The 18,040-nt window shown below is 47.2% G+C and overlaps 1 protein-coding gene across 3 annotated transcripts; it reads right to left on the bottom strand.

The window, feature by feature from the left end:
* Positions 1–35: 35 nt before the first annotated feature.
* On the bottom strand, positions 36–6,006 carry Slc2a4 (solute carrier family 2 member 4). Of its 3 annotated transcripts, XM_021238290.2 has the most exons (12): positions 5,751–6,006; positions 4,426–4,542; positions 4,136–4,308; positions 3,928–4,052; positions 3,703–3,818; positions 3,434–3,596; positions 3,143–3,330; positions 2,870–2,974; positions 2,518–2,619; positions 1,788–1,991; positions 1,100–1,317; positions 36–1,018 (listed from the first exon to the last, which is right to left on the bottom strand). In XM_021238290.2, the coding sequence occupies exons 1-11, from the start codon at positions 5,781–5,783 to the stop codon at positions 1,114–1,116; spliced, it is 1,530 nt and encodes a 509-aa protein (XP_021093949.2). In that variant the 5' UTR covers positions 5,784–6,006; the 3' UTR covers positions 36–1,018; positions 1,100–1,113. The 3 variants fall into 3 exon arrangements, with proteins under 3 accessions (XP_021093949.2, XP_004857445.2, XP_087047856.1); XM_004857388.3 differs by having other exon boundaries at positions 36–1,317; positions 5,751–5,991; XM_087191730.1 differs by lacking the exon at positions 5,751–6,006 and adding an exon at positions 5,565–5,703 and having other exon boundaries at positions 251–1,317.
* Positions 6,007–18,040: the final 12,034 nt, after the last annotated feature.

Raw genomic sequence — 18,040 nt, 5'->3', positions numbered from 1 at the left:
TTAAGTCAATGAATAGAAACAAGGTAGGGCATGAGTGACAGTGTTCAAACTCTAGAGAATTTTTTTTTTTTGGTACTGGGGATCGAACTCAGGACCTTGCAGCTTCGAGGCAGGTGGCAGAACCACTAAGCTAAATCCCCGGTCCCTCTAGAGAATTCTGAGGCCTCCAGCAGAGGCAGGACAGAGGAAGAGGGGCAGGCGAGGTTGTCCCTGTCTCAGCCCATCCTCCAGTGCCTTCACGACAGGACACTTGTCTTCATACAGTGACTTTATAGATGAATCTATATATACACATTTAAAACAGCAGCCCATTGGTTTCTGCTCCCTACCCCTTCTTCAAACATATACAAAAATATCCAAAGGCTCTTCCTAGCCACTGTTTACAGGCAGCCTTTCAATTCCCCTCTTGCCCATAGTTGGTCAAAAGCTGTGGTGTCCTTCCAGCATGGGAGTAGAGGAAAGATCTGGGGGCCCTACTTGGCAGGAGCATCCGAGATAGGGCCCCAAGGCTGGAGGCAGGGGCCTGCTGTCCCTTCTTGCCACATGTAAGTACACACTATTGTGTTCCCTCTCACCCCAGAAAGCCAAGTTGCCAGGGAGGGAGGAGAGGCTAGACTTTGGGAGGGTGTGTCCTTTGGCCTGGAGGGGTCAAGACAGAACCCCCTTCACCCAGAGTCTTATGTGGCAAGAATTTGGTGAAAGTGCCAAATCGTGGGAGGAGTCCAAGGTGGTGGGAAATTTGACTTCTTATGTCCTGCCCTCTGCCTCCATTTGTCCCACTAATGAAGCCAGTCTAGAACCTCTACTCCTGCAGTCCCCCTTCTCTAGAGGGAATAAGACTATTCTGGAGCTGAGTCTAGAAGGAAAGGGGAGAGGAGAATGGCCTACCCCAATGCCCTCAGCCTAACCATGACATATAAATAATCCAGGAGAATCACACAAGGGGAATGAGGGGGTGCTCAGACCACCCTTTCCTTCAGCTTCCCAATTCTCCCAGGCTGTAGGGGTTTCCTCCACCCTGGAAGTAATGGGGAAGAGAGGGTTAAAGTGCTGCAGAGGAGAGGAGGGGGTCTCAGGTGGAGAAAGCTGGCTCTCTCACCCTGGCCTTGTCCCTCAGTCATTCTCATCTGGCCCTAAGTACTCGAGTTCCGTGCTGGGTTTCACCTCTTGCTCTAAAAGAGAGGGTGTCCGGCGGAAGGCAGCTGAGATCTGGTCAAACGTCCGGCCTCGGGTTTCAGGCACTTTTAAGAAGGTGAAGATGAAGAAGCCAAGCAGGAGAACCGCAAATAGAAGGAAGACGTAGGGACCCATAGCATCCTGGGACAGGTGGAGAAAGAGGTGTTGACAGAGTAGGGTGGAGAGGGAAGGGTTGGTGTCAGGCATGTTGAGAACTAAAGACCCTCAGGGGGCTGGGGATACTGCAGAAAGCAGGTGCCTCCCTTGAAATGACCAAAAACAAGAATTTACACTGAAAAAAGGATGTTTTGAACTGCAACTCTCTTCAGTTTCTTCTCTCTTCACCATCCTGAGTTACTGCACTCAGATTCTCAGCCATTTGTAGTATTCATATGAAATGTATAATTTTATTCCTGGTCTAAGTGATACCACTGGTTTGTTTCAAAGACATCTCTGTTGCCATCCAATCTATTTCCAACTCTTTCTTTCCTTTGATTCCAAAATGACCCAAAAATCAACTGTCTGGGGCAGGGGTGTGTGGTTCCTGACTGGAAAGCAAGTGGGCCCTGCTCTGGCCTCGGGTGAGACTGGGGCAGGGACAGGGGACCTACCGCAACATACTGGAAACCCATGCCAATGATGAAGTTGCACGTCCAGTTGGAGAAACCAGCCACAGTCATGGCTGCCGGCCGAGGTCCCTGGCTGAAGAGCTCAGCCACGATGAACCAGGGGATAGGGCCAGGGCCAATCTCGAAGAAAGCGACAAAGCCAAAGATGGCGACGATGGAGACGTAGCTCATGGCTGGAACCCGCTCCTGGGTACCAAGCAGGGAGGGTGGGGAATCTCGTTCAGGCCTTTCTGAATCTTCCAGGCACCCAGAGAACTAAATCTATCCATCCCAGCAGCTTGTGGGGGACCTGCTACCCTGGGCTAGAACAGGCCCTGGAGCATTTCTGAGCACTGACATTGCTGGCTATTCCAAACAGATCCAAGGCACAGGTAACATTCTAATCCCTCAGTTCCATGATGGTTGATTCCCCATTAGCTCTAAGACTCAGTTCTTAGGAATTATTATTCATGAGGCTTGACAAGGCCTTTGTCTCCTGGCTGCCAGACTTGTACTACAGCAGTCTCTGAAAGCAAGCCCCAGTGCAGCCTAGGTCCTTCAGGGGCATAGATCATAGTTCCTGACCCTGGAGCCAAGCACCCATATTCGAATCACATAGGCCAGCCCTAGGATTGAAGGGATCTATGCTAAGGTATGGCCCTTGCTGGCCACAGAGCCTCTGGGGGCCATTCCCATGGGTTGGACTGGTGGTCTCCCAGCCCCCAGGCCTCACCAGCAGAAGTAGAGCCACAGTCATCAAGATGGCACAGGCACACATGCCTGCCAGGCCCAGGAGATGGAGTGTCCGGCGCCCAGCCCGCTCCACCAGGAACACCTGCAGAGAGAGTCAGGGCTTGGCAGGGGGCCTTCAGAATGAATGAAGTGGGAGGGACTGGGAGGGTGGGGACAATCAAGAATAGGACTTCTGGGGGCCAGGGATTTAGCTCAGTGGCACCCTGCCTGCCTCGCAAGTGCAAGGTCCTGAGTTTGATCCTCGGTAATGACAACAAAAAAAGAATAGGACTTCTGGGACACCCAGGGATGTGAAGCCAATTGCACAGGCCATTCTGGAGGTGAGCAGTTACCGAGACCAAGGTGAAGACAGTGTTGACCACACCGGCTCCTATGGTGGCATAGGCTGGCTGCCCTACCCCTGCCGATTCAAAGATGCTGGTTGAATAATAGAAGACCTAGAGGTGAGGAAGAAGAAAAGGTGATGGCAAGGATGTCCTCATCTCCACTTCTGCCACACCAAGCTGGACTGATCCTGAATGTTAATGAAAGAGGCCTGTTCCCTTCTCCCCTCCCCTGGCCTCCTGCATGCCCCATGCCCAGCCTGAAGCCTACACCATACGTACGGCATTGATGCCTGAGAGCTGCTGGCTCAGCTGCAGCACAACTGCAATGACCAGGGGCTGCCGGTGGGTGTGGCTGCCCAGGAGCTGGAATAGGGACAGTGGCCGCTCACGCTCCAGCTTTCGCTTCTCATCTTTCAGCTCAGCCAACACATGGGACACATCAGCCCAGCCTGTCAGGCGCTTCAGACCTGGGGGTGGGGAGGGTCAGGCCTGAGGGGGCCTGAGAGGCCAGATGCTAGCAAGATGGGGGTGGAGGCATGAGCCTGGGCTAGATGCAGGGTGAGAGCTCACTCTTTCGGGCAGGTCCCTCCAGGTTCCGGATAATGTAGAGATAGCGGGGACTCTCAGGGCAGAAGGGCAGCAGGACCAGCTGCAGGAGGGCAGGTAGCACTGTGATTCCCAAGAGTAGTGGCCACAGGGTGGCAGTGCCCAGCATGGTCTCCAAGCCCAGCACCTGTAAGAGGAAGTTGGGGAAGAGGGCAGTTGACTCAGGCCCCCATGTTACCCTGAAGGTCCACCTCAACCACTGTCTAGCCCCCCACAAGGCCTGGCCTGGTCACCTGCGCGATCAGAATGCCAATGACGATGGCCAGTTGATTGAGTGTCCCCAAAGCTCCCCGAAGGTGAGTGGGGGCAATCTCCCCCACGTACATGGGCACCAGCCCAGACGTTAGCCCTGGGTAAGAGGGAGAAGAGAGGACTGAGAGTAGCTGCCCACTCCCATCCAGAAACCCATGCATGGTGGACAGTAAGGCTCAGGGCAGGGCTGTGGTGCCCATGGGTACCTGAGTAGGCGCCAATGAGGAACCGTCCAAGAATGAGGATCTCATAGGAGGCAGTGGCTTTGGCCAGGCCCATGAGGGTGCCCCCCAGAACTGCCAGGACATTGTTGGCCAGCATAGCTCTTTTCCTGGTAGAAGGAGTAAGACTATGTCAGAGCACCCGTGCTTTAGTTCCCTTCCTACTGCCCCACCGTGCCCTCCAGCCCCATACCTTCCCAGCCACTGAGACAGGGTGCCAATGAGGAAGGAGGAAATCATGCCGCCCACAGAGAAGATGGCCACGGAGAGAGCCCAGAGAGTGGTGAGGGTGCCTGGTGGGATGGAGCCAGGTCCCTCGGGCCCCTGCCTTCCCAGCCAGGTCTCATTGTAGCTCTGTTCAATCACCTAGGCGGATAGCAGAGGAGTGATTTCCTGCAGATCCTTTCCTTCCCACCACCACAGGGCTCCCCTGTCCTCCTTCCTGGGGTATCCCTGCCCTGTCCTGCCCTGCAGGCCCCTCACCTTCTGTGGGGCATTGATGACCCCAATGTTATAGCCAAACTGCAGGGAGCCAAGCACAGCTGAGAATACAGCTAGGACCAGGGTCCCAGTCATTTGCTGCTGAGGGGGTTCCCCATCCTGGACAGGCAGAAGCAGAGAGATGAATGTCACATGAATCAAACTTTCTTCCCTTCCTCTAGGAGCTCCCTTCCAGTTGGAGCCTGAAGATGCTGGGAACCATCCAACATGCTGGGTTAGAGAAACTGGGCCATATTAGGAATTGCACAAAGATCTCAATGTAAACAGGACCACGAGGGAATCCAACAGGAACCAGGGCATAGAGGAGAAACTGGATGTTTGAGTCCCAAAGACAGAGTTAATGTGTGAGGACCTGCATCTCAAAATTCCTCTGTGACCTTGGGACAGCCTTAGATTTGGGTGACCTTGGGCGAGTCACTTCCCGATTCTGAGCCTAGCTCTCCTGTTCTTAGAGATGGGGGTGATGTCTGCCTTGTCTGTCAGTGAAAGTTCTGTGAAAAGACAAATACTACTAGTATCCCAGACAGTACTGACTTTATAAACTGACAAGTAAGTTATTATCTCCTCCCTCCTCTCTGGGGGTTCTCACCCAGCTACAGGAAGCCGCCAACAGGTCCAAGAAGGGCATTCTATAAAGGACACCCAGGTCCTTTCTCTGGGGGCGGCCTTCCCTGTCTCCACTCTGGCCTACTCTCCCTTCTAAGCTCTGACAAAGGGTGGGCCTGTGTGTTGGGGTTTGCCAGGGAGTCATGCCCTGGGGAAGAGGGAGGGTGGTGGTGTGAGGGGCAGTGACAGTGTGGCTGCTCGCTGGCGGCACAGACTGTCTCCCAGCGGAAACCTGAGCTGGGGGAGGAGGGGTGACACTCCCCTCGGCCCTCCACCCACCGTGGGGCCAAGAAAGTTCAGCGTCCTGGAGGACCTCCAGGAGTGGGGGTGGGGCCCACGAGAGCCTCGGTCCTCGAAACACTGCCCGGGAGCTGGGACAGACGGACAGCTTCTGGAGGGCCAGGCCTGCCTGGATGGAGATAGCATTCCCGAGTCTGGCGCACAGAAAAGGTCGAACTTTGGATTCTGTAGGATCCAGATGCGACCTAGGCCCCGGAAAGGTCCCCCAGACTCACACTGCCTCTGGGCGGACTGGAATCAAGACAGTCACGGGTTGTCTGGGGTGGGTATAAATAGCCAAATCCCCATTTGCACACCCTGCGCCTGCGCAGGGACCGCCCCCTAGCTGACCTCAAGCGCGACCCCAGCCCAGAAAAAGGGGCAGCTGTGCCTCCGCCCCGCCCCCACATGCTGAACCCTACTTCGGAGCCGATCTGTTGGAAGCCCGACGGCATCTTGTGTTAGAAGAGCTGGAGACGCAGGAGCTGCAATGATGACAGGAGACTGGTGGGGGTCTGTGGCCCAGGCCTGGCGGGCAGAAGCCGAGGCCACCACGAGGGTCCCGGAGCGACGTGCAGAGGGCGGGTGTGGTGGGACCCTCCCAGCCACAAGCAACAGAGCTGGAGAGCAGCGGGGCTCTCGGGTATCTGCCCGAGCCTGGCTGGGGGAGACGACGAGAGGAGCCCCCTCACTCCCGCCCCGCCACGGGCCACGCCCTTCACGACACCCATTGGCCAGGAGCCCGCACACCCCAGAAAGCCCCGCCCTCTCCTTGGCCCGGGGTTTAGTTTGGCTCTAGTTAGTGGGGCCGGCCAGCGAAGCCACACCCCTCACCGTGCTCGGCAAGACTTGTCCCTCGGGTTCCCGCCAGCTTCAAGTTGGAGTTTTGAGAGCTAGGTCCCCGGAACAAAAGGTACCGCCCACCCACGTGCTAGGACTCCTCCCACCAGCCAAGATTCTGAGCTGCAGAAATTTCTTCAGAATTTAACGCGCGGGTCGGGTTGTGGGGTCGCAGAGGAGGGGATGGGCCAGGTGCAGCTGACGGGAAAGTGGGAAACGCCAAAGGCATGGACACAGAGCGCGCGTGGAGGGTGGGTGAGGAACAATGCCCCTAAGTAACCCGGGCGGGCTATTTTTAGCACCCACGTTAGACGCAGCCAAATGTCAGGTCCCGGGTGTCCCGGCCTGTCCTGGGCGGGGGAGGGCAGGGAGATGGAGCCTTAAAGGGTCCGCGACAGCTGGGCGTGGTGGCGTACACCTGTAATTCCAACACTCTTGGATCCCAAGTTCGAGCCCAGCCTGGGGAATTTAGCGACTTAGAGAGACCTTGTCTCAAAATAAAAAATATAAAAGAACTGGAGATGTAGCTCAGTGCAAAGGCCTTGAGTTTCACACCCAATACTGGAAAAAATAAAGGTCCGCGACATACTTCTGCTCAAGGGTGGCCCTGGGAGCCAAGAAACTACATTCCTGGTAGGTCTGGTGTCTTGTTCTAGAATTCTGTCTTTCCATGTATCTCTGCTCTGGGCACTGCCTATGTGGCCCTTCTTGGATTCCTGGAGGTACCCCAGGGGACAGGTGGTCACGTAGACCACGCCAGCAGCCCTGAGGTCCCTGAGGCGTCGTGCGTGTGCCACCCGCGTGGACAACACGCTCTCCACAACCTGATCCGGAAGATTTGGATGCCCAACTAAATCCCAGCGGGAGGACGCGACCTAGAGTCGGCGTGTCTAGGGAGAGAAGCTGTAAACCTAGTGTAGAGAGTTCAGAAAGCGGGCCCCAGAAGCGCGGGGCTGCAGTGCCACCTGGCGGGAGAGCGAGGAGCCGCGGGTTGGACCAGATCCTCCTCCTCCCTCCTCCCTAAGGCTTCGCTTCGTCCAACCCAAGCCTCCCCAGAGCTCCAGGTCCAGGTGTCCTGCTTCCGCCTAGAGGGGGGCGGTCAGGTGATTCTCAGGTCCTAACCTACTCCTCCTAACCTCCTCCTTCTTACGTCCTTAGTTAATGAATTAGCCACCCAGTCACCCCTGTGGTGGAAGTCAGCTTGATTCCTCCTGTCTTGCACCCCTTCCCCAACACTGGTATTTTGATCCTCTTTCCCTCCATCTGATTTTCTCCAGCTGAACTATCATGACTTAGACTGGTCTTACTGTTCTTCCTCTTCCTTTAAAAGGAAGGCCGAGTGGTATTTTCAAAAGTCTAATTTCTAGCAGAGCAAGGTGACAATGCACATCTGTAACCCCAGCACTCTGGAAAGCTGAGACAGAGTTTGAACCTGGCTGGGCAGCTTAATGATATCTTGTCTTCAAAATAAATAAATAGCTAGGTGTGGTGTTGCACACCTGTAATCCCAGCAGTGGGAAGGCTGAGGCAGGAGAATCCCCTCAGGAGTTCAAGGACAGCCTGAACTACAAAGCAAGAACTTGTCTCAAAAAACACCCTTTACCAAGATGGTGCTAAAGGGGAAGAAGGAAGCGCCTGCCCTTCCCAAAGCTGAAGCCAAAGCAAAAGCTTTTAAGGCCAAGAAGGCAGTGTGAAAGGTGTCCACAGCCACAAAAACATCTCTGCATGTCACCCATCTTCTGCTGTTCCAAGACACTGTGGCTCTAGCAGCAGCCCAAATACCCTTGGAAGAGCGCCCCCAAAAACACAAGCTTGACCACTATGCCATCATCAAGTTCCCCTGACCATGGAGTCAGCCATGAAAAGATAGAGGACAACAACACACTCGTGTTCATTGTGGATGTCAAGGCCAATGTCAAGGATGTCAAGGCACCAGATCAAACAAGCTGTGAAGAAGCTCTATGACACTGATGTGGCTAAGGTCATTACCTGATGTAGAGAAGAAGACATATTTTTTTTGGTCTTTTTTTTATTCATTAAATTTATTGGTACATTTTAGGTACACAATATGATGACATTCATAATTGGGAATTTGTAACTTTACATGATATATCTTGGTACTTATTTTTCTCCTTTCCCTGCCCTCCCTTCAACCCCTCCACCCCTCCCTATTTACAAAGACTTTGTTTCCATTATTTCATTTTCTCATATTTCTTTCTTTCTCCTCTTTCCTTTCCCCTATCCCTTCCTTTTCCCCTTAACATTTGGACCTTTTCTTCCTATTTCACACTATCTATTATACATTTTGATCCTTATTTATACTTTCAGTTTCTTATACCAGCCAAACTAATTGCTATTTACACATGTGTATTCTATTTATTTCACTTAAGAGTATGCCCTCAATGTGCATCCATTTAGATATAAATGTCTCTAGTTTCTCATTCTTTATGGCTGAGTAATACTTCCTTTTATTAAAAAAAAAACACATCTTTTTAAATCCTGTCTCCAGTTGATGAGCAATTCGGCTGCTTCCAAGTTTTACTATTACAAACTGCTGCTATAAACATGAGTGCACATATACAATGTGGTATGACTTTTTAAATTCTTTTGGGAGGATACTCAGCAGGGGAATACCTGGGTCAAATGGGACCTCTAATCCTAGTTTTTTGAGGTATCTCTGTGCTCGTTACTATAGTGGTTGTACCAGTCTAAACTCCTACCAACAGTGGAAAAGGGTTCCTTTTTCCCCACTTCCCACCCAGCATTTGTAATTGGTTGATTTCTTGATAGCACATTCTTTCTGGGGTGAGGGGGAATCTCAGTGTTGTTTTCATTTGCATTTCTTGAATGACCAGTGATGTTGAACATTTTATCATCTATTTATTTGCTACTTTTACTTCTTTGTCTGAGAAATGTCTGTTCATTTCAGATGCCCATTTTTGGATTGGGTCTTTAAATTTGGGAGGTCTGATTTTTTCAAGTTCTTTATATATTCTAGATAGTAGACCTTTGTCTGAGGAACAGCTAGTAAAAATTTTTTCCCACACTATGGGTTGTCTCTTCACTCTGTGGTTAGTTTCTCTTGCTGTACAGAAGCTTTTCAACAAGATGAGATCCCCGTTGTAGATTTTTTTGTGCTAGTTTACATGCAACTGGGGTTTTGTTCATGAAATCTTTTCCTTCACCAATGTCAAGAAGACATATTTTTGACTGGCTTCTGATTATGATGCTTTGGATATTGCCAACAAAATTTGGATCATCTAAACTGAGTCCAGCTGGCTAATTCTAAATACACACATTTTACCATAACAACAACAAAAAACCAAATAAACAGCTGAGGATGTAGCTCAGTGATAGAACACTTGCCTAGCATGTGTGGAGACCTGGGTTCAATCTCCTGTACAGAATGAATCTAATCGCATAATTCTCCCCACAAAATCACTGTCTTTTTGTAACCTCCCTGTCAAGTTCAAACCCTCTTGCCTTTATTCCCCCCTCTCTGCCTTGTCAGTCTATCCTTCCCCACCTTCTATCCTTCCTTCTCATGAACAATGCCTAACTGCTTCTTATACCTGGAACACACTATGCTCTTTCACTGGTGCCTTTGCTCTACGAATCCCTACGATCTAGACTACCGGAGAACTCCTGTTCATCCTTCGAAAGAGAAGCTCCCCTACTCTTCTTGAGATTTCTTCCAAAAATCTGTGGGTCCTCACAGGCAGTCTATTAGCATTTCTCCTCTCTGTAACTCAGCCTCAAAGACAAATGGTCATCTTGTTCATCTCTGTATCCCCAGGACCCACTCAATGTTTGATGAATGGATGAAATGTTTGATGAATGGATGAAATGAGGGTCTGGAGCTGAGAAGTAGATTGGGGAGCAACAATCATTTATGAGCAGAACAGAAAAGAGAGGGACTGATGGGGAGGTGCAAGGAAACCATGGGTGATGGAGTACTGCTGAGAGAGAAGACCACCCCTCCAAATGGAATTGGGCGACTGTGGGTTAACTGAGTTATTAGGCAACTATGGGTTAACTAGGTAACTATACTCTTTGTAGAATGTACCTGAGTAGCCATAACAACTTCTGTAATCTGTCACCAAAGGAGCATAACAGACTCAGAAAGTCCTTCTAGAACTCTTTGCTCTCCCCCTGCACAGACACTTGCTGTTCTGCTTTGTGTAAACCCTGCTTTCTATGTTGCTAGGGAAATTCCAATGGAATTAAGCTTCATAGATGTAAAAATAGGTATATAAAGAAGTGCAAACTTCTATTTGAGGCTCTCAAGACTGACAGGAGTCACTTGCTGAACTGCTGGCATTAAAAGCTGCTTTTTGCTCCTATCTTTGTGTTAAGAGTAGTCTGTCCCAAGGCTGGGGATTTTTAGCTCAGTGGTTCCGCCACCTGCCTCACAAGTGCAAGGTCCTGAGTTTGATCCCAGGTACCAAAAAAAAAAAAAAAAAAAGAGTGGTCTGTCCCAGGTCCTAACAGTTTCCTGCTTCCCCATGAGAGCAGAGGAGACGAGAAAAGTGCCAAGAGGAAAGAAGAGTAGGAGAACGGTGCGTGCATGCTGGGGGCAGATGAAAGTGGTGAAGTGGGTAGGGTGTAGGACTGGGGTTCCAAGCCCAGAGTTCTGTCCTGTTCCTTGGGACAAGCATCATTCCTGTCCTCATTCAGGTGCATTCTGCTTTTCAGGAATCCTTCTAGGTGTTTTAAGTTCAGAGAAATTGAAATCAGGGACAGCGAGTCAGGGTTAGATATGGGAGATAGGGTAGTTTAAAGAATATGGGTTGGGAGGCTGAGGTAGGAGGCTCTCCTTCAGTTTGAGGCCAGCCTGGGATCCATGGTGAGCTCAAGGCCCGCCTTCACTATGAAGTGAGACCCTGTCTCAAACAAAAAAATTGATCAATATGCAAATTGTTTTTCTTAGTTTGTTTTTGTTTTTTGAGACAGGGTCTCACTATGTAGTTCTGGCTGGTCTTGAACTCACTATGTGGCCCAACCTGGCCTTGAACTCAGGGTGATCCTCTTGCCTCAGCCTCCTCTCATGGCCTTTTTTTTTTTTTTTTAAAGAGATGAGATCTCAATATATAGTCCAGGCTGCCCTTGATCTTACTATATAGCTGAGGCTGCTCTGAAACTTGTGATCCCCCTTCTTCAGCCTCATGAGTAACTAGGACCATGGATGCCCCCTTTTCTTTTGTTGTAGTCAGGGTTTGCAAGCGAATAGATTTAATACAGGATACATAAGGACCGGGGATTTAGTTCAGTGGCACCATGCCTGCTTTGCAAGTGCAAGGTCTTGAGTTCGATCCCCTTACTAAAAAAACCAGAAAACCTCAGGACACATAATTTACAGAATTATTTTATAATATTCATCCAATAAACCAAGTGCAGAAGAGCACAAGAGATTTTTCCACAAGCTAGAGACCCAAAGAATCCAGCCGAGGGCCTGGATCCCACAGCAATATCCTGCATAAGTCCAGCTGAAGCCTAGAGCCCAAGGCAATATTCTTCATGAGTCCAGCCAGAGACCTAGAGCCCACGGCAATGTCTCATGCAAGTCCATATCAAGCATCTGCAGTGAGAAGCCCCAAAGGCCAGTGGTGGAAGCTAGAAAGTCTGTGCAACAGGGTGAAGGATTTGTGTCACCAGCCTGAGAGATCTGCACTGGAATCAGGAAGTGACGCTCAAGGTGAAGACCGAGCTTCCCTGACAAGAACAGCCGCCATCCATGGCAACAGCGAGGCCCTGAGCTCCTCTGACACTGAGAACAGCCGAGTTCATATCAGGAAAACCAGCCACAGCAAGCTTCTCTAAGAAAATCAACAGCATACAATCTTCCTCTCCAGTTCTTTTATGCCCTTGACAACAATCCTCAGGTGGGTCTTCCACGCCCAGAACCACACTGACTCAGTTTAGCTGGGAGGTCCAACTTGACCATTAGTTGACCCACCACATGTTCTGTTTTGGTTTTTTGTGGTTTTGGGTTTTAACCCAGGGCCTCATTCATGCTAGGTGTGCCCTCTACCACTAAGTTATATTCCCAACCCTTTAAAAAATTTTTTATTTTATTGTTTTGTGGTGCTGGGGATTGAATCCAGGGCCTCATGCATGCTAGGGAAGTACACTACCATTGAGACACATCCCCAGCCCAAAACTTATCTCTGAGACAGGGCCTCAGAAGTTGCCCAGACTGACCTCAAACTTGTATTCTCCTCCCTCAGCCTCCCAAGTCCTGGAACCTGGGTTTGCAAATATTTTAATTTGTGTAAATACACATCTGGTTATATATTTCATTCTCTTTTTACTTTTTTTTTTTTTTGACCTAGGAATCAGAACCAGGGCCTTGCCCATACTAAGCACACATTATACCACTGAGCTATACTCCTAGTCATGATCTTGCTTATTCTCAGTAAGCACTGAGTTTAAAAAATACACCCACACTCTATGATTGTCCAAGATCTCGCGGCATGATATTCCCTGGAATCAGTCACACCACATTTTACATGCCAACAGTTCTGCGAGTATCCATGTCACCCCCAGTTCCCAACCCCAACAAACACATGGCAATGAACACTCATACAAGGTTCCTTATGGACTCCCGTGAGAACTTTGGAAGATGTGTCCAGGTCCACATCGTGACGATGACTCTGTCTATATTAATAATTATCTGCAGAAGCAGAATCGCTGAGTCATAGGGTGTTTTTATATCTAATTTGACTAAATGCTGCCAGCCTACTCCTCAGAATGGCTGTCCCATCTCTCCTTCCATCCTCAGTGCTAGAGGACACTGCATGCCCATGTCCTCTGTCAGCGTTCCCTGGGGCAGCACAGTTAAGTGCATGAGTCTGGGCCCACACTGCTTGAGCTGAGCCCCAGCTCTGTGACTTACAAACTTTGTGCCCTTTGGAAAATTACCTAAGTTCTTTGTGCCTTAGTCAGCTCACCTGTAAAATGAGAAGGGAGATTATAACAGTGTCTACATCTTAGAGTTTGATGAAGTTGAATAATATAATATTCAGATAGTGCTTAGAATAGATGAATTGGCTGGCTGTGGTGGCACACGCCTGTAGTATCAGCACTTGGGAGGCTGAGGAAAGAGGATCACTGAGTTCAAGGCCAGTCTGAACTACATAGTGAGTTCATGGCCAGTCTGCACTGCATAGCGAGACCCTGCCTCAAAAAAGAAAGAAGAAAAAAAAAAGAATAGAATTGCATAAGGTTATTTTTTCAACAGTTTTGTTGAGGTATAGCTGACATACATTAACCCATCCATGTCAAAAGTGTACAATTTGGTAAGACTGATACAGTTATGCACCAGTGAAACCATTCCCACAATCACGATAATGAACACATCCATCACCCCCAAAGTCTCCTACTCCTTTTTAATCCCTCCCCCCGTGACTGCTTCTCCCACTCCCCCCAAAAAGCTGTCTATCATTATAGACTACTTTGTATTTAAAAAAGTTTTTTTTGGTACTGAGAATTGAACTCAAGGAGCACTGAGATACAACCTCAGCCCTTTTACTTATTTTTTTTTTTTTTTTTTTGTAATTTTGCTAAATTGCCCAGTCCTCCTGCCTCAGTCTCCTTGGTAGCTGTGATTACAGGTGGGAGGGACCATTCCTGGTACATTCTCTAAATTTAGGTAAAGGGAGTCACCCAGAATGTAATCTTTTTTTTTTTGTCAGACTTCTTTCACTTGCCATAATGATTTTGAGACTTATCGATGTTATTGGATGTATCAAGAGTTCATTTTTGTCTTGGTTTTTTTTTTTTTGGTACCGGGGATCGAATTTGGGAACTTGCGCTTGCGCGGCAGACGCTGGAACCGCTGAGCTAAATCCCCGGCCCTTGTTTTGTTTTTTTGAGACAGGGTCTCATTTTATCATATTGATCTACATGAAATTTTAATCAAATAAATGAGAAATTGTTTGGAGAACTAGTATTCGTCAGTATAACGGTAAAAAGTGTCATCTTCCTGCAGTTTCATCTGATTTTTTATGGCTTGGAGCTTCTTTTTTTCTATGGTGCTGGGGATCAAACCCAGGGCCTGGAGCATCCTTTAGACACTTGTTAGCACTTTGGCTTTCTTTTCTTTCTTTCTTTTTCCCAGTCCTGAGGATTGAACTAAAGTCCTTCCCACTGCTGCACTGAGTTACATACCCAGCACGTTTTTAAATTTTTATTTTGACACTGGGTCTCATTAAGTCTCTATGTTGCCCAACTTGGTTTTGAACTCAAGATCCTCCTGCCTCAGCCTCCCAGTATGCTGGGATTACAGGAGTGGCCCACGGCTGGCAGCACTTCGGCTTTCTTTTTCAAATTTCTTTATATTCTTTGCCTATTTTCTCTTGGAGTATTTATTTTACTGTCTGCTAAGGCTTTTTTTTGGACCAGGGATCGAACTCAGGACCTTGTGCTTCTGAGGTAGGTGCAGTGCCACTGAGCTAAATCCCCGGCCCTGGCAAGACTTTTAAAAAAATGATATTAATTTCTTATCACATTTGGACATGCAGGTATCTTTTCCTATCTTTTTTTTTTTTGGTACCGAGGATCAAACTCAGGTCCTTGAGCTTGCAAGGCAGGCGGCGGAACCACTGAGCTAAATCCCCAGCCCTGTATTGTTAGTTTTCACAATGCTTTATAGTTACTATAACTTTTTTGTTTGCTTTTTGAGATCTTGCTATGTATTTGAGGATGGTTTTGAACTCACTATGTAGCTCAGACTGGTCTCAAACTTGTAGTAATCCACCTAGGGCAGCCTCCCGAGTGCTGGGATTATAGGCGTGGGTCACCACATCTGGCAATAAGTTTAAATTTTTAGAATGGAAAGACCCGTCTCGTTACTCTTCCTTTTCAATGTTTGCTTAACATTTGTGGTCTTTTGGCGATCCATACAAAGTTAGGGGTTAATTTATTAAGATCTGTAAAGCTGGGGAGAGTGATGCACACCTGCAATCCCATTAGTTTGGGAGGCTGGGGCAGAAGGATTTTAAATTGGGGCCCAGCTTCGGCAATTTAGCAACTTACTGAGACCCTGTCTCAACATAAAAAAAACTTAAGAAGGGCTGAGGATGCAGCCCAGAAAAAAGGCTCTAATCCCTAGTAACACACACACACAAACACACACACACACGCACTGGAAAATACAAAACATTCATTGGATTTTTATTGGTGGCATATGGAATTATAAATAATTCTGGGAACAATTCATATCTTTATAATATTAAGTCACCTATTCATGAACATGGTCTATTTCTGGGTTTATTAAGGTTATCTTCTACCTTCTTTATGAGCATTAAAAGTTGTTTGTTAGCTTTTTGTTGTTTGTTTTTCCAACCAGATGTAGTGGCACACACCTGTAATCCCAGCCACTCAAGAGACTAGGGCAGGAGAAATATAAATTTGGAGCCAGTCAGGGCACTTTCTTGAGATTCTGTCTCAAAACAAAACAAAAACAAAATAAAAATAAAGGGTGTAGCTTAGTGGTAAGAGCACTTGCATAAATTCAATCCCCAGTACTACCAAACAAGGAAAAGAAAAAAATTTTTCATTGAAATTTCTCTCCCAGTACTGGGACTGAACCCAGGTCCTTCACACTGAACTGTATCTCTACCCCTTTTTATTGTGAGACAGGATCTCAATATGTTGCTAAATTGTCCAGTCTGGTCTCAAACTTGATATCCTCCTGCCTCAGCCTTCCATAGTGCTGGGATTACAGGCATGTGGCACCATGCCCTGCTCCACTGAAATTTTATGACTTCTTAATTCTTAGATCCTTTATGATTTTTGTCAGTGATGCAAATTGAATGTTATTTTGGTTACATTTTTAGCTGGTTATTGCTGGTATAGTAAAATACATTAGTGATTTGGTTTTGGTTTTGGTGGTTGACCTTGTACAGCAATCTTGCAGAACATACTTGCTGTTCTAATAGTCTTTGTGTTGATTCTGTCAGGTTTTCTAAATAGACAATTATGTCATCTGCAAACATACGGTTTTACTTTGCCTCTTCCAGTCTTTGCACCACTTATTTCTTTTACTTCTTTGCACTACGGCCAACACCTCTAAGACTTTGTTAAACAAAAGTGGAGATTGGAATTAGTGGACATGGTGAGCTGGAGATAGCTCAGTAGTGGGTGCTACAGTGAAAGGCCCTGGCTTCCATTCTTAAAGAAAAAGGTAGTCCTTGTTCTTTCCCAATCACAAATCAGACAAGTCTAACATTTCTTTATTAAGTGTAAGAATTTCCTTTCCAATCTTTGTTTGCTAACAGTTCTTATCATAAGTAGACATAGAACCTTATCAAATTTTTTAAAACAATTGTTTGTGCCAGGCATGGTAGTGCCTGTGATCTCAGCACTCACCAGGCTGAAGCAGAAGCAGAAAGATTGCTGCAAGCTCAAGGCCAACCTGGGCTACACAGCAAGACCCTGCCTCAAACAAACAAAAAATAGATAAAGTTATTAATTCAGGTAGCCATATGATTTTTTTATTCATGTGATGAATGATATTGGTTGATTTTTTGTTTTTGGTTTGTTTGTTTTTGCGACAGAATTTCACTATGTCCAGGATGGGCTTGAACTTGCAATCCTCCTGTCTCAGTTTCCCACCATGCCTGGTTTATATTGATAGATTTTGCAATACTGAAACACTTGCTTTCCTTGAATAAACTATTGCTTGTTTGCAGTGCATTAAAATACACTTTTACATTAAGTTATATCCTATTGAGGATTTTTGCTTCTATGATCATAGACAAAAAAGGCCTACAAGATTTTTCTTGTATTATCCTTAACAGATTTCAGAGGCAAGATTATTTTAGCCTTATAAAATCAGCTGGCTACAAACTGGGCATGGTGATGGCACACACCTGTAATCCCAGCACTCTGGGAAGCTGAGGCAGGAGGATTACAAGTTTGAGCCTAGATTAAACAGTTTAGCAATTTAGCATGACTTTATCTCAAAAAACAAAAAAGAGCTGGGGATGTAGCTCAGTATGAAGATCCTAGGTTCAATCCCCAGTAACACACACACACACACACACACACACACACACACACACGCACGCACACACACACAAAGAGCCAGCTACTTTTTATTCCTTTTCCAAATTTGTATCTGAAATATTCATTCCAGAACAAACCACAGGAGATCATGGGTCCTAATCAGACCCAAACATTATTGCTCCTATTTTATAGATGAAATAACTGAGGCCCAGGAATAAATCTTGAATTAGGTGCAATTAGAACCTTGAATATCTTATCTGGTATGGGTCTATAATTTCTTGGTCTGACCAGTATACTAATCAGTGGCAATTAGGTCTGTTTAAATAAATAAAGACAAAGCTCTAAATCTTAGGACAGAAACATTTTATCTGCTAGAAGATAAAATAGGCAAAACTCTTGAAGACTAAGCATAGGCAAGGATTTTCTGAACAGAAGTTTAATGGTACAAGAAATAATACTGCAGCCAGGGGTAGTGGTGCATACCTGTAATTCCCACATGTGGGAGCCTGAGGCAGGAGGATCACTGGGAGTTCAAGGTCAGCATGAGCTACATACTGAGTTTAAGGCTAGCGTGAACTACATAGCAATACTCTGTCTCAAAACACCAAAAACAAAAAAGAAGAAGAAATAATAATAATACAGTAATAATAATACAAAGAATCAACAAATGGGATTATGTCAAATTAAAAAGCTTCTGAGGGCCGGGGATTTAGCTCAGTGGTGCCGGTGCCTGCCTTGAAAATGCAAGGTCCCGAGTTTGATCCCCGGTACCAAAAAAACCAAAACAAAACTGCATAGCAAAGGAAACACCTAACCAAGTGAAGAGAGTACCTATACAATGGGAAAAAAATTTTGGTTTTTT

Source organism: Heterocephalus glaber, unplaced genomic scaffold, assembly GCF_053883595.1.
Source record: "Heterocephalus glaber isolate CG9 unplaced genomic scaffold, H.glaber_assembly_v1.0 deba00001564, whole genome shotgun sequence".
Classification (NCBI taxonomy): domain Eukaryota; kingdom Metazoa; phylum Chordata; class Mammalia; order Rodentia; family Bathyergidae; genus Heterocephalus; species Heterocephalus glaber.
Note: the sequence above shows the minus strand (reverse complement) of the source record. Positions and strands in the feature narration are given on the sequence as shown.

Bases quoted from the DNA above. Each gene is read 5' to 3' on its own strand.
- Slc2a4 (XM_021238290.2), bottom strand. From the start codon at position 5,783: ATGCCGTCGGGCTTCCAACAGATCGGCTCCGAA. The intron at 3,331-3,433 runs GTGAGCTCTCAC...CCCCACCCCCAG, and splicing joins GGAGGGACCTGCCCGAAAGA to GTCTGAAGCGCCTGACAGGC. The intron at 2,975-3,142 runs GTACGTATGGTG...CCTCACCTCTAG, and splicing joins AGCTCTCAGGCATCAATGCC to GTCTTCTATTATTCAACCAG.